This window comes from Pelodiscus sinensis, chromosome 8, assembly GCF_052426305.1.
Source record: "Pelodiscus sinensis isolate ZL-2025 chromosome 8, ASM5242630v1, whole genome shotgun sequence".
NCBI classification, from domain to species: Eukaryota; Metazoa; Chordata; order Testudines; family Trionychidae; genus Pelodiscus; species Pelodiscus sinensis.
The window spans coordinates 56,240,797-56,264,596 of record NC_143059.1 but is presented as its reverse complement, the minus strand read 5'-3'; the positions used below and the strand labels follow the sequence as shown (position 1 = coordinate 56,264,596).

General features: G+C 40.5%; 1 protein-coding gene across 10 annotated transcripts in view; it reads right to left on the bottom strand.

The window, feature by feature from the left end:
• FGFR2 (fibroblast growth factor receptor 2) overlaps positions 1-23,800 on the bottom strand; it is a 131,827-nt gene that overhangs the window by 62,527 nt on the left and 45,500 nt on the right. For 7 of the 10 annotated variants that reach the window (XM_075935341.2, XM_075935342.2, XM_075935345.2 and 4 more), the window contains exons 3-6: positions 17,495-17,761; positions 15,922-15,996; positions 9,251-9,420; positions 508-631 (exon numbers count right to left, since the gene is read on the bottom strand). In XM_075935341.2, coding sequence (XP_075791456.1) covers positions 508-631; positions 9,251-9,420; positions 15,922-15,996; positions 17,495-17,761 — 636 coding nt within the window. The remainder of the gene's footprint in view (positions 1-507; positions 632-9,250; positions 9,421-15,921; positions 15,997-17,494; positions 17,762-23,800) is intronic. The other 3 variants (XM_075935347.2, XM_075935346.2, XM_075935348.2) reach the window with 1 other exon arrangement.

The following is a 23,800-nucleotide window of genomic DNA, read 5'->3' as shown; positions in this document are numbered from 1 at the left end:
AGACTCCTACTGTTGCATGTCCAGCAGCCCCACCACCTCCGCGCACCAGGCTCTCGCTGCCACACCATGCAGACCTGCTGCCACCATACACCAGGCTCCAGCTGCCCCACTAGGCACTTCCACTACCACGTGTGGGGCTCCTACTGCTCTGGCAGGAAGCCCCGCTGCCACATGTCAAGCTCCCACTGCCCTGCTAGCCTGCAAGGCTCCCAGGCACTAGCTCTCCATCAGGACTCTCTGGTCCTGGAACATCCGTGGTCCTGCCAGAGAGTCACGGTAAAGAGCTTTTCAACCTGCATAAGAGATGGAAATCAATGAGGTTGGGCAAGAGAGTAGAAGTAGCCTCAAAGAACAGAAGTTATTCTTATATCCTACTTGAAACCATGCTTCAAAATTAAATTTTAAAAATCTGTTAAACTGAGAAAGAGAATCTGTTTTAAAGAGAAAGAAATAAAACTCAGCCATTAATTTAAAAAAAAATCTTGTAGCTGATAGAAGTTTACTCACCGACAACGTCTAGATGGTATGTGTGATTGATGGATCCATATTCATTTTCCACTATACAAGTATAATTTCCTTTGTCAGATGGGACTACACTCTCCATAATGAGACTCCAGTGCTGGTTTCGTACCTGATAGGATTTCAATAAGAGTATTTTAAAAAGTTGATAGCATAATTTTGTACTTATCTTTCCTACATAAAAGGAAGGGTTTTTTTTCCCCATTACACAAATGTTTTAAAAGCCACTGCAGTGCTGGATTGACAGTTCTGGCTCCTTTTATCCAGTTCCAAAATCCTTTTATTTATGCATAGAGCTGCGACAGCATAGGTAGTAGCAGTGAGTGCTGCCACATCCTCCTCTACCAAGGCACTTCATCCTTAAACTGGAAAAATAATCCTTAGTGCACATTCAGTTTCAGCCATTCTGTTTCAGCTGACAACAAGGGTGCCCCAATTAGTCCCAGTTGTGATGATGAGTTTATAATTCAGACAGCACTCCACTTAGAAACTGAATTTAGAATATCAAGACATTTCACATCTGCCTCCAACATTTATCTGATGATATTGGCTATATCCTTCTAAAAGCTTGGCTAGATTTTTCCCATGACATCAAAGGCTCTGTATCTCATTTACAATCCCATTACATATACATAGTTGTTATGGAGCAAACAAATAAAAAAGAGAAACATGAATATTCAAGCAATTCTTCTATTAATCTAGGAGTCTAATTTGTGTATTAAGCAGATCTATTAGTCTAGGATTCTAATTTGTACCAAGAGAAAATCTTTCCTAAAAATTCCTCAGAGGAGGTAGCCATGTTAGTCTGTAACTTTAAAAACAACAAGCACTGCTGTGGCACTTTAGAGACTAACAAAGATACTATATCGTGAGCTTTCATGGGTAAAACCCACTACTTGTTTCTAAAAATTGCTGTATAACAAAATATAAGGCCACCTGAATGTTGTAATGACCATCTTTAGAAGGTTAAAAAGAAAATTACACTGGGATTAAAAAAACTCAAAGTGGTATTGTGAAATTAACATACAGGCAGTCCCCGGGTTACATAGATCCGACTTACATCGGATCCCTACTTACAAATGGGGTGAGGCAACCCCGCACTAGCTGCTTCCCCCCAGCAGACCAGGGAGATGTGAAGCTAGGACTCTCTCCCTTCCCCCCCCCCACCCCCCACCCCCTCAGCAGACCAGGGAGATGCAGAGCGGCTTTTCTCAGCAGACACCTCAGCTTGAGAATAAAGGACTGAGGGAAGTGAGGTGTGAGAGAATAAAACTGAGCTCTGGAGAAATGTTTGGCTAGAGTTTCACCTACAATATGTACCAGTTCTGACTTACATACAAATTCAACTTAAGAACAAACCTACAGTCCCTATCTTGTACGTAACCCAGGGACTGCCTGTACTGTTAATAAAATAAAAAACAAACTTTCTTTTAGATGCAGGGTGTGTCTAGACTACACCTCTCTGTCGACAGAGAGATGTAGATTAGGCACATCGAAATTGCTAATGAAGCAGGGATTTAAATATCCTGTGCTTCATTAGCATAAACATGGCCACCACTTTTTCCCCCCAAAATGGAGGTTTTGAGGAATACAGGATCTGTCAAAAAAGGGTTTATTTTCAACAGATCCGTGTCTAGACTGCTGGGCGGGGGAGAGGGGAGGGGGTTCGAAAAAACTCCGTTTAGGAAAAAAGTGGCAGCCATGTTTATGCTAATGAAACACAGGATATTTAAATCCCTGCTTCATTAGCAATTTCAATGTGCTTGATTTGCATCCCTCTGTCAACAGAGGGATGCAGTCTAAACGTAGTGGCAGTGATAAAATTTCTGTTAAATTCCATAAACTATACATTTATCATGAAAATTATACCTCAGATTTGCCCTTCATTACAGGTTGGACTTCCCTGGTCCGCCACCATCAGGACCTAACCAGTCCCAAGCCAGAGAGTTTGCCAGAACTGGGATGGTTGCCGCTGGCAGGCTGCCCCAGCAGACTCCCAGCCTTGCCCTCTACATACAAAGGTTTTTGTGCTTTTTGCCTTTTTAGGTTATACAGTCAGATTATTTCTCAGAACAGACCAAGAATTTTTAGCCCACAATCTCCAAACAGGCTGTGGATCCACAAAACAAAAAGCTATTCAAGTAATTAATTTGGGAAGAAAATACAATCACTTGTGTAACTTTTGATAGGACAATATGGCTTATAGCTAAAATGTGAATGTAACAGATGTCACAGTAAAAAAAAAAAAAAAAAAAAAAAAAAAGCAAGCAACAGTGGAAATACCCTCTCATATCCCAGAGGTGCGTGATATTGTATCCTCAGATTAGACACACAATTTAAGCCTCTTTAAATTAATCATTTGCTGTCGATGCCCAAAGCATTTATGACATCTTGTCACAGAATTGGATTTTTGGCTGCTAACTTGATTTACCTTGTTGGCTCGCTGCCTCCATGTTGTAAATAGAATGGTGAAAGCTGTTTTCCTGCACTGATGGAAGTTTCTCCTGATAAAAATTACTGTCTGGTTAACTATAATCATTCCTATTCTAGAACCTCAGCCAAGATCCTTAAGTGGTGCCATTTGAAACAGTGCTAGACACTGTTGAACTAAACGGTGATTTTTTTTAAACACACTCTAAGGTAACCCTGAGAGCTACGGGGACTTGCAAATGAAATTGACCCCTGTGGAGAAGGCCAGGTCAAGATCTAAACAGCACTTAATTTCCATTTAAAATGTAAAATTGGGCCTATGTGGGTCTTATGTAAGTCTTGTGCTAGCCATCACAGGGACGAATTGTACCATTGATTATGAGCAACTCCAGTGACAAGTAACTCTCTTTGGAAGAACATTTCATTCCTTTATTAACCTTTAGTTAGGAAAGTTTTCACACTATCCATCTTCAATATTTCCTTGTCCATTATCACCCTACTATTTCTAGTGATACCTCCCTTAAGCTCTCTTTAAGGTTGAGTCCCTTCAAATTATTTTGCATACACACACCACACCAAGACTGACTAGCTTCAGTGTCCTTCATTTCACTCAGCTTTATCATGGCCTTTTCTTCAGTTGGGGTACCCCCCAAAGGGCATGCAATATTCCAAACACATTTGAACGGCAGCTGTATACAGAAGCATTATCACATCCTGGTCTGTAATGTTTTACAGCCATATCTCATTGTGTGCTGATGTCTATAATTTATAATTCACCACTCATCTTAGTTTTATCTTGGTATTTTTGCTTTCCAAGCATCATCTATTAATTGTATAGCCATGCTTTGCAGTATTCTTCGCTCCAAAATACCACCTTGCATTTTTCCAGTTGCATTTATTTTTCTTTCTATGCTCAAATCTTTACAGCTACCCTTACCTTAACATCAGCAGCTATTTTTCCTACTGTCTCTGCAATACCGTTAATGAAAACAGGATTTAAGACTGACCCTTGCATGATCCCCAATAGACACTTTTACTAAATCAATGAAGTGCTATTTTTGCTTAGTCTGTCAGCCAGGTTTTGACTCATAACCAAGTAACACTATTACAGCTAATTCAATTCTTTAAAATAAAATCTCACAGGGCACCATATCAATACCATACAAGTTCATCTTTATGCTAATAGGAAATCTAAATTGCTTCAGTGCCGATAGAACCAAAAAGTAATATTTAGTAAAGATGGTCAGAAAATGGGATTCCTTTGCCTCCTTCCCTTCATTTGCCCCCTCCCCCGCTCCCAGAGAAAATATTGGCTTTTCAGTAATAAACATTAAAATAAAAACTTTTGGCTGAAAATCAAAAATTTCTATTCAGCAATGCTGTCCATGTGCTTCCTGGGAGGTCCTAGTCGTAGTGCATTATAAGAGATGTAGTTTGACTGGTAAAACCCAGCCTTTAAAACTGAATAGGAGGCATGAGCCAGCTGAACTACAACTCCCATGAGGCACTATGGCAGCATTTCTAAATCAAAATCTTTTTCATTTGGAGGTGTATCGTTTTTTGAACAAAAGTCACAATCTTTTGTAGAAAGCCGTCATGTTCTACCCGCTCCCTCCCCCAAAAAAAGTGTAGTCAAACATGCAACTTTCTAATGAAAAACAGAATTGAGAGAAAATGTTTGACCAGTCCTAGCCTTAAGAAGATGTGTGATGTAACATGATGACAATGACAGCAGACTGCTGTGTGTCAAAATGAAACAGAGGAGTAGAAAAACAAGTACTGTGCCATAAAGCAATGACAGCAACCCTTCCTGCTTACCAGCCCCTAGGAGAAAAAAATAAATAGAAGAGCAAAAAAAAGCCAACAGTGGTGATGACACAATTAAATTGCTTACAAAGATAAGCCCTATATTCTTCAGTGACATTATACTTGCATTCCCCTTCCAGATAGATTTAAAACAGGTAAATGTTCTGTTTTAATTTTTTTAAGAGGAAATTTGGTCCTTATACATAGATGTTGCCAAGTTCTTACAACAACCCCTTCCATGGCTAGAACTGACACATAACTGAGATGACTCATTAACATAAGTCTCAGACTGGTGGCCACATTAGTCTGTATCTGCAAAACCGAGAAGTCCTATGACACCTTAAAGTCTTAACAGATATATTTGGGCATACGCTTTCGTGGGTAAACAACACTTCATCAAATGCATGCAACATGCTTTGTTTAGCCGCCTCCATGAATTCAAGGTATCAGTTACATTGCTGAAACAAATTGTGCTTCTTTACTTCCACATACAGGACGTGAATTCAGACTAGTAGCAACTCCCCAAAATTCAGAAAAAACTTTACCTTCCCTAAGTGTACAGATCTGCAGATTTGGTCCCCCTCCCCCATTATAAACATAGCATCCAGTCAGCAAATTAAATCTTGGACAGGGATTCTAAATACTTCCAAAAATTATGGGGTTTCAGATACACGGATTAAATATTAAAGAAGAGTCTGAACCAAAACCCTGAGACCCTAATATGGCTCTCTATAAAAAATAGCTCAAGTAGTCATGCATCAAGTGATGCAGAATGATAGTACTTTACAGTTTCCCTGTTGTAGATACTCAGTTCCACAAAACTAATGCAAAATGCACACACAAAAGCCATTTACTCTTACAGTTCTTATAAATTCAAACCCATTTGTTTATCCAATATTTACCTAAATTGAATTTAAATGTGTGAAAAGAGCTGTGGTGATATAGTTTATCAAAATGGGGATGTGGAAACAAACACCTGTTAAACAGTAACAACTGACAGAAGCAAATTTGCTTTCTGGGTGGTGAACAAAAAAGTAAAGGGTCTTGTGGTTTCACGGAGTATAATTTCTTCTCAAAGTACACACTGAGAAATTACACAATCTCTTCAAATAACCTAGCAAATGCCATAGTCACTTCAAAAGGGACTCAAGAAAAGGCTTAGAAATGCAAGAAGGGGGCCATTTTTACTAATATATGAACTCTGAGTATATCATGAAAACCATAAAAGGATACCTTTCCAGGTGATAAAAAGCAGAGTTACTCACTGTGGAGGAATTCTCTCCTAGAGCCTACCTCCCTTCCGCTACCATGCTTAAGTGAAAACTGACTCACTACCCCTCAAATGAACAAAGCACTTGGCACTGAGATCTGATTGTGATAATGAAAAGAAAAAAAGAAGAGATTTCTTAGTTCAAGATGGGAAAGGAAAGATCGAGGGGGAGAGAGAATGCAGGATCAATAAACAATTTTACATTTTCCTTCTTCTCGTTTGCTCTTTCTATCTGCATAGATCGCTGACTCTGCCAAAAGCACAGATTGTGGTCATGTCAGGTAGTAATGGTGGACGCAGACGCTGTCTTCTAACCATTCTAGATTAGTTAAGTCTTTCTGGATACCACGAGTTTGAAATTCTACAGCAGGCAGATTTTACATACTTTAGCCCCAGGAAGACTTTACATACAATGCGGTTTAAAAAGTCAGCAGAAGATGCTGCTGTGCCTGGTAGAATATGGAGCAATATCAAGAAATTTATACTGAAGCTGCAAAATTTATACCTCACTTTCACCAAGTGGTGGGGGTGAAGACTCTCGTCCTGAACTGAGGGCTTGAAGTATGGGAGGGGCTCTGGACTGAGTCTGGGGCAGGGATTTGGGGTGCAGGCTCTGGGAGGGAGTTTGGATGCGCTCAGGGCTGGGGCAGGGGTTCAAGATACGGGCACCCCTTACCTCAGGTGGCTGCTGACAGTGGTGCAGTGAGGCTAAGACAGGCTGATTTGTTGGTAGGATGTGAAGTTTTTCTGACTCCAGGAATTATTTTGAATGAATGTGTCACACCCCCCAAAAAATCTTCTGGGGTGTCATTCTAGAACACTATCTTTGAGCACAACTTACTCGGATTACTAGGACCACTGTCCTAGCAGTCACCGGCGATTTACTGGTACATCTTGGAGCTTCTGACCAAGGGTGCAAGAACAATTTTTATAGTGGGGTGCTGAGAGCTGTTGAACCAAACTTGGAAGCCGGTATGCAATGGAAATCACTTCAAGCCACAGGGTGCTGCAGCAACCCCCTGCAACACTAGTTCCAGCACCTATGCTTCTGATAGGTGATCCTGACTGGTTTGGCTGGGAGGCTATCGAGTGTCGGCACTTCAGCTGCCCCTTCTCTCCCCACCCTACTTCTCCCCCCTGCACCTCACAGCCATGTTTCTCCTGCCCTCTGCTTTGGAACTGCTCCCCCAGCCCCAGGAGCTGTGCAGGATCTTACTATGCAGGATGCGGGAGGTAGAGAAGAGGGTCTCTGGTGTCAGGGTGTCCCCAACCCCCCACTCCTGTATCCCATCTCCACAGAGATGGAGGACACAATAGGGCTCTAAATGGAGGAAGCTTGCTGGATGCTGCTCTTATATCTGGACATGCTCAGCATACTTAAAGGGGAATGTGAATCTCTGTCATTCTTCAGAAAGCGGTTGGCACATTCTTGCAGTCCATGAGGGAGGCAGGGCACGTGGTCTTCCCATGCTGCCCTTGTCTGTCAGTACCATCCCCACAGCTCCCATTCACTAGGAATGTGGAATTAGGGCCAGTTGGAGGCGTGAAGGTGGTGCCTGCACACGGGGGACAGTGCATGGACCCACCTGCCTGGGAGTGGCACAGAACAAGGGTGGAAGTGAACCTGCTTTAGCCTCACTGCACCACTGCTCAGGAACCTCCTGAGGTAAGCAGGGTGCAGCTGGAGCCTAGAGCCCCTCCCATGCACCAACCCCTCGGCCCAAGACTAGAGCCTGTACCCCTATGTGGTGAAAGTGAGTGCCACAGTTTCAGGGAGAAGGATGAAATGCCAGGACAAGAGGCTCATCTAATCTCTCTCAACTATTAGAAAAAGATCCCTTAAATGTTGAATCCAGAGGGGGGGAGGGGGGAGAGAATAAAGCCTGAGGAGGTGAAACAAGTATTTGCCACATTCTTTGGCATTATTATACTTACAGTAACTTACACTAAATTTCATAAATCATACAGAAATAAGACATTTTATGACCCAAAACCAATAAATTCACTTTCCCGGGTGAGAAATGTGACAATCTAATTAGATGCTCAAGAAAGTCTTTGCATTCAGGAAGACATTTCCTTAACAAAGCAATTTTCAGGAGCTTTCTGGAGATAACTAGCATGAAGTGGATGCAGACTGTGGCAAGAATGAGTGAATTCTTTAGACAAGTCTACTTGTAAATACACCCCTAATGAAGGCTCTCTCTATGCTCCCAGCTACTTGTGTGTGCAGATCACAGCTTTTGGAGAGGAGAGAAGAGAAGACATATTCCAGCATCTCCCCCCATTCCATTTGGTGGGAACGGGAGGAGACAGAGTCTGTCAGTTACACTGCTGCCCCCTGAACTTGTTTGGAATCTCTCCTCCCTTGGTGGGATTTCTAGGAGTGCTGGATGCAGTCAGTGGCAGCATGGCTGTGGCAGAAGCCATGCTTGATTAAAACTGGCATAAAATGTGGGGCAAGGTGGAAATTATGATTCTTGTCAGGATACTTCCCCTCAAACACATTTGATCCAGCATATGGACAAAGTCATGTTCAACAAAAGCTAGGACACAATGGCCAAATTCTGACCTCTGATCTGACCTGCTCCAGAGGTTAAAGATTAGTGCTCTAACCCAGTGCACTAACTGGCCCCCCTAAATCTCCCTTTTAATCAGTAACTACTGGTTGGGACTAAAACTTCTAATCTTAAACTGTTTAAAATTCAAACAAAGCCCTGTAAGTAAGTAAGTAATTGCTGTTACTTTCCCTCAAACTCTGCTTCCCACTTCAGTTTCACAGACCATAAACTCCAGAGAAAATAACAACTTTTGACTTCCGACCCTTCATTCATTAAACGCTCTGTAATCAGTAGTGTAGATTGCTGTATTTAACAATGCAGCTGAATATTCCAGGACAATAGCACTGAAAGCTCATGCGGCTAAAACCTCTTCTGTAAAAAAAATCCCCATGTTTTGTAAAGATATTTCCGCCTTAGTTTTCCTCAAATGTACCTTCAAATATGTTTCAGTCTCGGAGGAAATAATATTTATATATAAAACTCAGCTTACAAACTCAGTAACTGCCAAATAGAAGAAAGGCAAAATGAACCAATTTTCTTCAGAGGATTTTTGGGGTTCTAAGTCTCATCCAAAGTCCTTTGAGAACCTTTCTATTGACTTTAAGAGGCTTTAGATGAGACCCTTATTGCAAATGAGAAACGGCACTATAATAAAACACAATCTTACTTTGTATCCACCAATGCGATGTTCTTGTTTAAATTCTTTTCCATTCTTTAACCATCGCATGGTTGGCGTTGGGTTTCCCATAGCCGGGCAACGAAATTTGACGGTGTTAGCTGCTGGGACTGCATGCAATCTTTTCTCCATTTTGTCAGTGTGTGTCCAGTAGGGTGCTCCTGTTTCCAAAAGATAAATATTCAAAAATAAGTATCTGAAAACTGTTCTGAGCTCTCTTTCCACTGCCAGGAGGCTTCATGTTTGGTTTTATGTGAATTGTCTGTGGGAGACAATGTGGTTGGTTAGCACATAACAGGGGGTCACATGCTTCTGAGTTCCAATCACAGTTCTGCTGATGCGTCACTAGAGTTAAGAGAACTATACCTTTAATTTACTTGACTGAGTCTCAAAACTTTCAAGGAACTCAAAAGTTACAAGGATCTAAAAAGTGAGAAACATTACATGCCAAGGGCAAATTTGGACTCAATTCATTTTTGCCTATGTATTGAATGGCCACAGCTCAATTAACAGTACCTCCTATGTTGGGAATATGAATTATCTGAGAAGATGAGGACAGCCAAAAGAGTCAAGTATACCAACAGGAAGAGGCAAACGCTTCCCAAGAACACTTTTGCACAATCCCTGCTACAAAAGGTTTGCAGAGTGGTGGTCTCAACATAAATTTGAAGGAAAGCCAGACTCAAGTTGGCAAAATTGTATTTCATGCTCTTTCATCAGGACATAGCTTTTGTGTGTGTGTGTGTGTATGCATGTGTGCGTGAGCAGGATTCAACCAGAATTTCACAGCATGTGTGTTAAAGACTACCTGATTTAAAAAAATCCTGATGATACAAGGACAATGTAGCAACCTTTAGATTTCTTCACTGAGCTTGTCAAGATCTTTCAAGCCAACAGTTCATTGGCCAGAATAACCCAGTGGTTGTTTTTATGAGCCTACGTTTATATAAATGATTATCATTATGCTACATTTACCCAAATGATTACCATTACCGCACTCAAAAAGATATTTAGACTTCCAGATACTCATTTCCAGCTGCAGTTATGGTTGGTGTTCGTAAATGAATGTGATGTGTGTGTATGTGTGTAAGGATTCTAGTATCTAAAAATTGGGCCCTTAGTATGCCATGTACCAAAATTACAAATGTGATCAACAAAAAAATCAGAGACAATCAGTTTGTTTTTACCGGGTGAATATGGAGTTTGGAAAAAATAATTGCATACACACACACACAGATAAATAAATAGCTGATGTCCATGACTCATGAGCATCAATTAGCACTGGTTATATAAGCCATGCATAGTACCAGTTTCCCCACAGAATTTGCCAGTTCAGCTCAGTTTTGCACTATCCTATCATCCCTACAATACTAGATCTGGTCCTCTCAAGTGAAGTGTATGCTACTCAGCCTAAACTGCTGGTGGTTTGAGGACACATTTTTAATTACGCCACGTTACCTATTTTAAAGAAATCATCAAGATTTGTTTAACAGTATATTTTACAATGGATTCTTCCTGAAATCAATCAGATTAGCATGGAATTTTTAAGACAAAAGGGGTCTAGAAAAATAACCGCATTTCTCTCAGCTCTGTTTCATTTCCTTCATTAGCAGTCTAGTACTCCACTATAAACAAACTCTTCCGTTCTTCAAATATTTATAGCACTTCTTAGAATCAGTAAAATCTCAGAAATCTTGTCACCCCCACAAAAGAAAAATACAGCTGGACAGAAATACAGGAATAAATTCTTTAACAACCTCTCCTCCATCAAGACAAACATTCCAAAAGCAAGTCTTAAAATGATGCTAGATATAATAAGTGGGTTTTTTTAGCCTGAAGAAGCAATTAGTGTTAAAATTAATGAACAAGGAAAGAAAAGCAAATTTGCACATGCAGTTGAAATATAAAATTAAGTAACTTGTAAGTACTTGGAATGAAACTGTAGGACCAAGAAATTGCTAAATGATCCAAAGCGAATAAGGATGCAGAGGAAAGCATTAACATTATCAGCTAAAAGCAGTATTACCTTAACACACCAAAGACTCCTTCAACAAATTGAAGTAGTAAGACCAAAGGAATTTACCTCATTTAGCAAAAAGTGAATTAAATTAAAACTGCATCAAGCAGCGGAAGAATTGCTTTAAAGTTCTAATACATAAAAAGAATATTTTCTCTGCACCATTAAGCATTTTCAACAAGGTAATACAATGTGATCAAACAGATATGCTCACTGGGCTAAATCCAAGATTCTTGAAGTCTGATTAAACTTCATTTGCACAGGCAACCTCCCTACCTACCTGGCCATTTATTTATTCTGGGTTCCTCACTGTGATAATCTGAACCTACAGAGAGTTGAGTGCACACAATCCTTCCAACCATGCTTGTAGCACCAACCCAGCAGCTTAATAGCCAACACTAACTAGACTTGGAACGATTCAGGAGTGGTTTTTTTAGGGGGAGAGAGGGTTTGTAAATGTCAGAAACATGGATTTCATACACACAAAACCAATGCAAAAAGATTTCCATTGAAAACAACCAACTTTTTAAAATAAGCAAGGTTTTAAAAAACATAACTTGAAAGTTAATTAGCATTTTTTAAGGCTATTTATTTACTTTGCATTTTTTTTACATATGATGTTCACAATCTGCGTTTTAACAAATATAAAGCTTTGAATGTTTGAACCTCAGCAACTATTGTCATTAAATAATTATCATCTGACCCTCCATAATTTTCTACAAATGTGATAATTTTAAAATCTATAAAAAAGGAAAAATTTTCAAAACAAACAGATATGGTCCAGCGAAAATATCAAAAATCAAATTCTGCCAGGCCCAATAATAACACACAGTAGCCATGTCCACTGCACACACTGACTCGAGCATACACTCTCCTACATTGTATGTGCATTCACAAGGTTTGCAGCTACCCAGTGGAACCCCATAATTGCAGAACCTCCTCCCCTCTTCCACACCATCATGAAGCAAAGGCAATGGAGTGCTGCTCCACAATTTACAGGCCTGGACTCGGTACTTCTTGGAGGCTTGTTTCCAGAATATTCTTCCCAGCACAACAGAACCAAGGCAATCAGGATCCAGACCTTAGTTGGAAGGATGGTCCCCAAAACAATGCCTCTTTGAGCAAGTAGAATACTAGTTAATTAGTATATTTCTACTACAATAAAACAGATCATTTCATGTTAATAATCAATTCTTCAAAGTGCTTTGTGGTATTTCCTCAGACAATCATTGAGAGATATTTAGCAATGTACCATTTTTAAAAAAAAAAAGAAATAAAACAAAGAGTCACCAGCATTTACAGACCTGTAACATACATCTACACTTTGTTTTGGTTTCTTAAGAAGAAATCATCAAAGAAAAGTAACTTTTCTTTCTTTCTAGATTTACTTCTGACTAACAGTGCTTTTAATTGGCTTAGGAAAAAACTTTTACCAGATCTACTAAAACCAAGGATCAGTACACAATACATCTGCAGGATCTTTTTATGAGCAATATTGTTCACGTCTTTGCTTCACGACGAGACTCTTAAATGTATACTGATAATTACAGTACATCAGTTTAAAGTTCACAGTACAATAACAGTAAACATACTGAACTGGTAAGAATTACTGATTACTTTTAGAATTGTCGTTAGCTAAGAAAATATTCTGCTGATGTAATTAGCAACAGGTTAAAACTAATCAGGCAAATCTTGTACATGGAAACCTGAAATTAGACAAGCTTACAGGACCATTTTGCTTAAGGATTTATGAAAACCTACAAAAAGTATCCAATAAAGACAAATATAAAAGATGTCAACTACACTGAAGCTTGACTAAGGATCACCTGCAGCAAACAACACGGTATTTTAATTGACCACATTAAAGTATCCCTGGAATTTCCAGTACAATTGAATTTGACCTTTAATTAAAGACCACTTCTGCTAGACAACCAATTTTTTCTGCTCCCCTCAGAAGATTTCTGCTCTCAAGTTTGATTCATTAGCACCTTTTTATCACTCTATAGACCGACATCATCTACCTACTACATATTTGAGAGAGTTTGTCTGTCTGCCTGTTCAAGAACTCCCCCTAAACCAGTGGTCCCCAACGCGGTGTCCATGGGTGCCATGGTGCCCGCTGGGGCATTTATGTGCGCCCGCCGAATGATCTGGGCTGACCCTAACCCTGGGCACGCAGCGCATGCTCAGCCCCGCCTCCAGATGCGCGGCGTGTGAGCAGCCCCTCCCACATGAGCGGCCCTGGTCCTGGGCAGCCCCAAAAGGTTGGGGACCACTGCCCTAAACAGTAAGAGCTAAGACCACCAAATTTGGTATACAACTTACTCTTATCACAAACTTAAAGCAACGGAAGGGTTTGGTTGTGCCAGGAAAATGGAACGTGCCTGGAATGGGACTGTTTCTCATAAAACCATACAGAAAAGAGATAGAATCACTAGGCAGGTAAAAGGGGCTGGCTGGGGGCACCCCCACCTCCACCCCGCATTCAAGACTGCCCCAGCCCTGATCCTCCTACCACCCAGGGACCCTATAGGGAGGAGGGAAGGGGGAGCTGAATGTTTGTACAGGAACATTGCTGGCCGTTCCCTTTCGTCAGGGACTGAGGGGAAAGTGCAGTTTGCTACATTCCTCACTCTGACAGGGGAGCACAGGAGACAGAGGAACCTGGACCTACCCTACTAGGGGACAAGCACCCCTCTTCCCCCTGTGCCTGCTGGAGCTGGAGCACCCATGGAAAGGTGCTCCTCACCTGGCCGCAAGCTGCTGTGGTGAGAGGGAGCTGGTGTAGTCCTCTCTCCCTAAGGCAGCCTGCATAGTGAACTCCTCATTCCCAGCTCTGGCCCGAAGCAATAACTTAAACAAAGTATGAACATTTTCATTTTATTTTCCATTAAACCAAAAGCTGAGTCAAGGACCAGAGCAACACCAGGTAAATCTTATGGTAGCTTATAAATATATAGCTTATTCTTATTCCACAAGCTTCAAATGGAGAACACAAGGTTTAAATACGGATTGTTTTAAACCGACTATTCATAGCACCAATATGCTGCTATTTAACTGAAAGGAAACAATTTAAAAGGAGATGGAAACAGGAATTGGATGTTCACAGGACTGAGATGGGATATGCTACCTTTCATATATTAGAATTTAGTCCAAGTTAGAAGGGACTTGTCAGACAGTGAGAGGCCCATGTGGAATGACATCTGATGGCCTCAGTCCATGTCTTTATGGACAAGCATCATCACACAAATCACCACAATTGATACTCATGTCAGCATTCTCAGCAATGAGGATGAAGAGCTAAGACAAGCCTTCAAGTTAGTGACCGCCATTCAACTCCCATTGATGTACCTGGTGTATTAATTATGACGTAACAATGCTGGAAATGGCAATGCACTCTTCCATGGAGGCCAAGAGAAGCTAACAGTCAACACCTTGTGAGGCATTCTGTGCTTTGCAAAATTGAGCCCTGAATCAGCATTCAGAACCAATGACTTCAGCATTCAATTTAGCAGGTCTGTAGTAGACCTGCTAAATCGAACCCTGGAAGATCAATGGCCAGAGCATCGATCCTCCAGTAAGTGGTTAAATGACCTAACATATGGCAGGGGCCAAACAGTCAGCTAAGAACTTATATAATTTTAATAGCATCTAATATTTCACATCATCAGAACAAAGGCAAATATATAAGTAGTATATCCAGTACAACTGATCAACACTGATACTTAATTATTTGAATGTATTTTTGGCTACATATTATATGCCACCCAAGGGCTACTTACAAAGCAGCCTAAAGAATGAACATCCTACTCGAGTGCTACATACTGTAAGGATATGACATCTCTAATGAATGTTCTTTAAGTAAGTTAATATGAAATGTAGCAGTCTATATTCTTTAAGTCAGTGACACTACACAGTGTGCACAATAGCTCACTACCAGTAATCCACAGGGTTGAATAATAAATTCCATGGTGCCACATAAGAAATCAATGTGAATACATTTTTCTTCCTAGTGATTGCTCCATTTAAGCTATATTAATAATGCTCTAAATAACCAAAAGGAATTTTAATATTCACATAGAACCCACTTTCACATTAACTGAGTATCATAGCTATTGGAGTTTAGTTGGACTATTAATCAGAGGAAGCGCTTTTCCTGGGATCAAATCCTGCAGTCTTCACTCCAGGAATAAATCTCATGGTCTCTAAATCCATTAATTGTCTCCAGTAGAATTTCTGGATGAGTAAAGACTTCAGCATTTGGTCCATTAAGGTTCAGTTAACAATAGTTTCAAACCACCTTTCAATTAACTCATTCTCAAAATAGATTATTTTTCTTTCATTACATTTCAAATCAGACACAAAAGCAGAAAGTAAAGGAAAACTACTAAAGAGTTAATGATAAACTAAGAGAGAAAGAACACACCAGTAAAACAAACTGGGTATGAAACAATGTTAGTTTATTTTCATGTTCCAAAGTCTTGAAATAAGTTACACAGAGAAAACAGTTGGAAAAGTTATTGCGATTGATATCACATGCATTTAACAGACAAGAAACCAAGTGGCTGACATTGCAAAAGGTTAAAAAGCAACTACTTTCCACATGGATCCCACCAGTCACCTCCAGAAGTTGGTTGTTACTTACTCATGTGGTTGTTGTCATTCACAAAATCCTCTGAGCCATCATTGTCCTCTTCATCATCTCCAGACGAAAGAGCATCTGCATAAAGATTTTTATATATTTTATACAAAGCATTGTGTAGCACATGCAATTTCCTGCACTTTAGAACAGTGTTTCTCAATCATTTTTATAAAGTGCCCCTTTAAAAAAAATTATAAGTACCCCTAGTACCTATAGTTTTCAGATACACAAATTTTTTTTTCTACCATTGCAATGCATTTGTTTAAACAACTTAACCGTAGCTGGGCAAGTGATGAAATTTTTGGGTGTAAAAAGTACAAAAATAATAAAGCGCTGTAAAACTTAAAACAAAAATTCAGTTTTCTCCAAATTTCATTTGTGTTGATGTACCTCCCAGACTTCTCTCTCATACCCCTAAGGGTATTCATACCACTGATTGAGAAACAGTGCTTTAGAACACCTAAACAAAGTATGTCTGAATTAGATTTTCTTTAAATGTGCTAAAGTTCATAAGTAGCACACCCAATCATAAAATTATTCTTACAAACTCAACTAAAACTGGATAATAATCATGGAATTACTGCAAAGATTTAAAAGCAATGCTGCTAATTACAAAAAAAATCAATTTCTTTTATGATTTTTTTTCTTTAAAAATCTCTTATTGTCTCAGGAATTATTTGTCATTTGACAGACTGTAGGATGCAAGTAACACAGCAACATGCAGAACCGTATGGCAGGTTCTCGGGATATGCTTACACTAGGGATGTAATAGTGTAGTCGATTAAATGATTAATCGATAAGCAAAAGCTTACAGGTTAATGCATTTCCTCCGTCTCCCCTGCTAGTTAATTTTTTCAGCAGACTGGCCAGCAGCCAGGCTCAGTCCTGGCTCTTGCCAAATCTGGAAACTCAGCCCTCCCCTCCCGCCCTTGCCAACTGGACAGGGGCTGCTGCCACCATGCAGTGCAGCCTCTGTATCAGAGGCAGTAGTGAAGGGTGACCAAAAATGGATCTGCGAGGGGAGCTGGTTTTTAAATTGGCTCCCCTCGTGGCCCACCTGCTGCCTGGCACCCCACGCTGCTGTTTCTGATACAGAAGCAGCAGTGGCAGGGAGCTCCTCGGGAGTATCATGCTGGCCCCACCCCCAGGGACTACAGAATAGTCGAGTAACTAATAAGAATTCATGAGGTTAATCGACTATTCAATTAACCAATATTTAGCATCCCTGGCTTAGACTTCTCATATGATAATTTTATTATTTACCTAAATTACACAGGCTGTTTTATCATTGTGATCCCTCTGTATAGTCTAATCCTGTAATTTAGTAATTCATACATCTTCACCTGGTGTTAATCAGCATAGGTCAACTGAGGTAAATGAAGTGTTATGCCAGTTTGCCCCTGGTCAGAATCTGGCTGGAGGAGAAAATATTAGAAACCTGGCTAGATGAAAGGCTATTCTGTGTATTCTTTATGTCAGATTGGACTTCTTCAAAAATGAACAGAAGTAGTTTTCTATGGAACCTTTAATACTGAAAATTGCTACTACATGCAAGATCTGTGATCAGCTCACTTACCTGTAACATTTACAATGAAGTATAATGTATCACTTTCTGTTGTCCTAACAGCAGTGCAAGCATAGAGGCCTGAATCTCTGGGTGTAGCATCTTTAATTTGCAAGTATTCCCCAATAATCACTGTTCTATTATTGGGCCCCAGTTGGACCCCATCTTTAGTCCAACTGATCATGATGGCATCTTTCAGCAGACAACGCAACTCAACTGGATCTCCTGGAAGTGCTGAGTACACATCCGGCTGAGAGATTTGGTATTTGGTTGGTGGCTCTGCAAAAGTGGAAGGAAGGAAGGAAAAAGAAAAAGGGAAAGGAGAGAATTGCCAACAAAAGTCAGTGAAGGCTCCTTTCATCCACAGCAATTATGTTTTAAAAAAAGTTTCATTTTCAGATTCTCCCAGCAACCTGTTTCATAAAACTGAAACGCATGCAGGTACAAAGCAGATTTTACTTGTGAAAAGCAAACCACAAAAGTCCCCGGCAAAGCAGCACTGGTCCTTCTTCACTGGGATAGCTTTCCATATAATTAGTAGGGACACATCACACAACTGCTTCTTCACCATAAGCTGCCCATAAAATATTCTAATTACAGACTGGGGAATGTCATTGAGTCTGAGATTCTGAGGATCTCAAGGCAATTTGGGATTGGGGGGTAAAAAGGAGTGACTCACAACACTAATTCAAAATTGAGACCATTTACTTTATCTCTGTACTTAAATGAATGGATATTTCCCCCCTCAAGAGAAATTCATTTTAGAAAACAAACAAAAATAATGTCTACCTGAGAGGTTCTGAGTAGGGATAAAAGGATGCCAGCACAAAATCTAAAATGGCATAAATCCATTACTAATACACAGTATATATGACTAATTTATTCCCTCACTTTGGCACCTCTCTGCTCCTTTTTCAGACTTTCTATATTTGTTTTCCATACTGCCCACCCTCTGCTCCAACTCGCAGTCATTTTTTCCATTGAATTGGTTCTCTCCATTTCTTAGTTCATGGTCTCTTCTGAGTAGAATGGGAACAACCTAGTGACACGAGAGTCACACTTTCAGACCCAAGATGAGACAGTTCACCCACTTGTTCCTTTACTGTACCAGGATAGTCACAAACATTTCAGCAGCTGTTTTCTCAAAGAAATTTGCTATGCAAATTAAGTTTTCCTATATTTGTGGAGCCAAATCGCCCTCTCCCAAGGTAAAACCCCAAAAGAACACTGAAAATTCACTCAACAGCTACACCAGTATTTTCCCCTCAAGTAGGACAGGACCTTGTGCAACATGGAAGATAAGCGTTAGAAACCCAACAGCAAGGAAGGAGAGCATCCTGAGTACTAAGGAGTGTATGCCATAAAAACCCCAATAAATATCCTACAACATGCAGACACTAAGTATGCCTGTGTGCACATTTATAAATAAAATATACATATCCAAGCAACATTTTAACATAGGTGATGTCAACTCTCACGTTTGGGAACAATATTTTTTAGCAGAAGTATTCAAAGAGCTACAATACAGCTTTACACTTGTTACAAACTCATTTTACCTCACACACATGCCGAAATATTTAGTAAGGGCTGGTTCTGCTTTGAGCAGGAGTTTGGATAACCTCCTGAGGGCTCTTCCCACCCTAATCTTTTATGATTCTTATGATATTAAGAATTCCATTGATCCATAACACAGGTGAGACATAGTGCACCAAATAGTGCTATTACAAATTCATCTTCAGATGGAGGATAAGTGGTTTCTAATAGGGATGTTAAAATGTGGGTAACTGTGAAAATGGGTAATGCTGAAAAACTCAGTGATTACACCGTTACACACACTCGCTGCCAGCTCCCTCGAAACCAAGTGCACCCCGCTCCCTGGGAGCCTGCTGCTACTCCGTGCTGCTGCCTTTGTATCAAAGGCAGCGTGTAGGGCAGCAGGCAGCTTCCCAGGAGTCATGGCAGCAGGAACCGGCATATGCTGGGAGGCGGCTTTTAAACTGGCTCCCAGCATGCACCAGCTCCTGCAGCCCCACTCCTGGGAAGCTGGCTGCACCAGGCTTATTGGTTAATTATTTACACAGTTAATATACTGGCATATCTAGATTCTCCATCTATTTCATTTCAGTAAACATTAAACCCAAGAAAACTTAAAAAAAAAAAATCACATCCCGGCACACACAAAAAAAAGTTACCTGAAACTGCAAAAACAAACAAGATGACAAGTTTGCTTTTGCAGTACAAGAACTGACATACTTCTCTGTAGCTTCACCTTCACAGTCAGTGTCTTTTACAGAATTATTCTAGAACAATAATTTGCAGCCAACTTTAAAAATGACTTTCTTTAAATATCAATATAGGTGTTGATAACATTATTCAGTATTCCTTTCATGGTTATTGGGGGCTTTTTTCTGAACAGTCCAAGAACGCAAATAGACCGAGCATTTCTGGTTCCCATTGCAATGTCTCCGCATAGAGATAGGGCTGGCCTTACCATGAGGCAAACTGAGGCGGCCACCTCAGGTGCCAGACTGTGTGTGTGTGGGGGGGGGGGGGGGCAGCACTAGGACCCAGAGTGTAGAAAATTGTGTCTGCTGCTGGAGCATATGTGCATATGGGGGCGTCATTTGAGCTCCCCGCCTCAGGTGCCAAAATGTTGTGGGCTGGCCCTGCATACAGACTACTCCAACTTTGATTACATGCTGTGAAAGATAAACCATATTCAAACCCCAATCCTAAATGCATTCTTTTTTAAATGGCTATCCTACTTAATCTTTCAGCACAAGTGAACAGTCATATTTTATCACCTCCCTGAAAGAAAAATTAGTAGGAAGCCAACAAAGAATGGACTGTACAAGGTAGTATTCCTTGACCTAGTCAGTGCATTATTCTCTCTTAATATCTGCAGGGATGGTACAGCACCAAGAGTTGTCGTGAAATAACTAAGCAGTGTTTGGAAGGAGTGAGCTATTTCAGGTAAGTCTTTGTGTTTATAGCAGCACTAAGACCACCACTTTTTATAATGTTTGCCTATAAAACTTTTCCGGTATGGGTGTTGAATTGGTGCCCAAATGCAAACAGGGAACAGGTGGGACACTGAATCACTATCCTGTCCAACAGTGAAAGGTCAACAAGGTTCCAACTGTTAACTGTTCCCGCCAACTACAGCACTCTACAAAATTACCTTCCTCTCTAAGTACTCTGCCCCAGTTTATAAATATTTTTACACTCAAATGAGATTTAAGGCAAGGAATAGAGAGCCAGTTTCTGCGCTCACACATTGGGTAACCAATTTAATGCTGTTAGGCCCACACGTGTTCCTGCAATCCAAACTTACGTGGGTGCATAAGGTAGCTATGGGCTCAATGATATTGGGCATTTCTTCTGCTTGTGTCCTGGGGTTTGCCTCAGATGCAGCCTTGGTGTGTCACTCAAGCACAAGAGCCACCCATTATGGGATCTCAGCCATTTGGGCTCCCAAAAGGGGTGATGAGAAGACAAGGCCATGACTCCACACCATCAATCAGAGTTTCACAGTTGCAGAGGGTGGCTCCTTCCTCCGGCTAGGGATGTTAAGAATCGGGTATTTCACTAATTGTGAAGTCAATAGAATTTTTATCGACTACACAATTAGTCAATAAGGGAAGAGTCGCTCGATCCCAGCTCGCGCCGAGTCCAGGAGCTGCCCCCACTGCAGCTCTGCAGTTTAAATGTCGTAGGAGCCAGGCTGCCAGCCAACCAAGCTCTTATGATATTTAAAATGCAGAGCCGCAGTGGGGGTAGCTCCCAGATCCCGCACGATCTGGGATTGCTCAGTCCCAGCTTGAGCTGGGGTCCAGCACCTCTATGACCATCCCGGGCCACTGTGGACAGGGGCTGCTGCCGGAGCAGCTTCTGCCTGCGGCAAGCCTGGGCCCGCCATGGGAAGAAGCAATAAAGGCAGCAGCACGGGGGATGGCAGGCAGCACTGCAGAGATTCCTTAGTTCTTGAAAGAAGACTTGTTTTCTTTTATATTTGTGTCAAACAGCTGCTGACCGTTACATCATTATTTTAATGACAGACGTGAAAAGAAGTGGCTGAGTGTGAACACTTCCATGACAGCGTGTGTGGAGTTTTTGCACAATAGTCCCTTGAAAAACTGAGCATCTCTGGGATAAACATTTGACAAACAGGCTTGGGTAACTTTTTCCCGCCCCATACAGCCAGTCTCTCAGCATGGTTTATGCCAGCCAACCATCCTGAACAAATGGGGTCAATGCTGTTTGCTTAAGAGCCAAGTGGCCAGAAGAGAAGACTGGAAATTCCTAAGGATCATTTTCATATTACTATGAATTCAATTATATTCCAGAGTTTCCATTTAGTAAATGATCAATATAAACATGAGATTTATATATGTATTTTACTATGTTCTCTACTTTTATTAAAATATTAGCAAAATGTGGATACCGTAGTTAAAGCCAAACAATATAACCCCCCCAAAAAAAGTCCCAACAAAGAGCCCCAGAAGGTTTTTCACCTTCACAAAAGCCTTATGCCCCCTTCTCCCAATCAAGTCTCTTCTACTTCAAAAGCATTTGTCAATAACCAAACACACTTTGCAGCACAAAGATACAGCCTGTATTTAATCAGAAAAATTGGTTGTAAAGTTGACAGCCCTTTACAAAAAATACTCTGCTGCCAGCCCCCTCTTCTTCAAACTGAAGGGGACTGTATCAGTATGGGATGGAGAAAGAAAGATTAGGCTCCTAAACCTAATCTAATAGAGAAATGTATAACATGAGCCAAAGGCTGGAAGTAGAAGCTAGGCAAGTTCAGACTGGAAATAATGTGCACATTTTTAACAGTGAGTGTAAGTAACCATCAGAACAACTTGCCAAAGGACATGGTAGATTCTCCATCGCTGGCAATTTTAAAATCAAGTCTGTTTTTTTGGGTTTTTTTTAAGATATGCTCTAGAAATTATCTCGGCTCTATGGAGGTCAGTCAAGATTACTATGGAGATTTCTAAAATTCAGGAGCCATTTAGGCTTTGCAGGTCAAAACCATTAGCACAATCCAGAAACCAACAGGCAGCAAGTTAAAAAAAAAAATCAAGGCGTACAGTTCACAAAGGGTGGGAGTTATTTAATAGTGTGGGAGTCATCTTTGTCATATCTTCCCCTTGCCCTCCCCAAGCTAACAGAATCCCTTCGGTCTTATCTAGATTGAGCTTCAGCTAGCTAGTTCTCATCCATGTCCCAGTATTCTTTAAAACTCTAGGCCAGACATAATATGACTTCTCCAGCTGTTCTTTTGCACTAGTTTGTCTTCCAAATACACTACAGTCCATTAAAAACAGTCTCACAACACACACTTCTGCTGTCAAGAACAGCCCTACAAAGAGCAAAAACTAATTCACCACCTCTCCCCCCGAAAAAAGAAATAAAAATGTCAGTCTCTGTAAAATAAACAGCACCAAAGAATAGGAACTGAACTTTATTCTGATAGTTACAGAAAATTGTCACAAATTCTAGTTCTCATTTCATCTTTCAAAGAAACTTCTAAACAGAATTACTTACACTAGTGTATTTCAAATCACACCCTCATTTACAAAATGTTAAATACACTGACAGATTTTTTTCTGGCATCCTTTATCCATGTGATCTTTATTCTACAAAGTGGGCTTCACAACTAATCACCTGAGGTGTGCAGGGCTCTATCACCAATACGATGAGATAAAAAAATATACATTAGACAGCCATTTCAAAAGGGAGAGTTACCCGGCCCTAGAACTGGAAACTTGCAAAACAAGTTATGATGTCACGTTCTATATGTCTCGTACTCCAAAGAGTGTATGTTTTACAGCAACAGTATGAACATAAAGGACCATGGCTTTTCTCAATACACTAAATAGAAGGAGAAAAAGAAATGAATCTCCTCCAATAGAAATATTTCCCAGCATCATCATGGGAAGGGGAAAATATTACCAGGTGCTGGCTTGTTTTCCTCAGCACTGTCGTCTTTTTTAAAAAAATTAAATATATAAATAATGCTAAGGAAATAGCAAAGAATAAGTGGAAAGGCTCAGAAAAATACCTAAAATGTATTTCTGTGTGATTGGAAACCAGTTGGTTATCAATAGAAGAGAGGGAATGCTCTGTACTGCTGCAGGGAACTTTTTCAGCTCTATTTAGTCTTGGCAGTAAACATCCGGATGCAGATCATGCAAGGCAGAACAGAGCATTTTAAATAAATAACTGCAGTTTTTTGAAGAATACCTGATTACCAAAGATTTTTATTAACCAGGCATGAAAGTCACATTTCTCTCTGATGTGACTAAG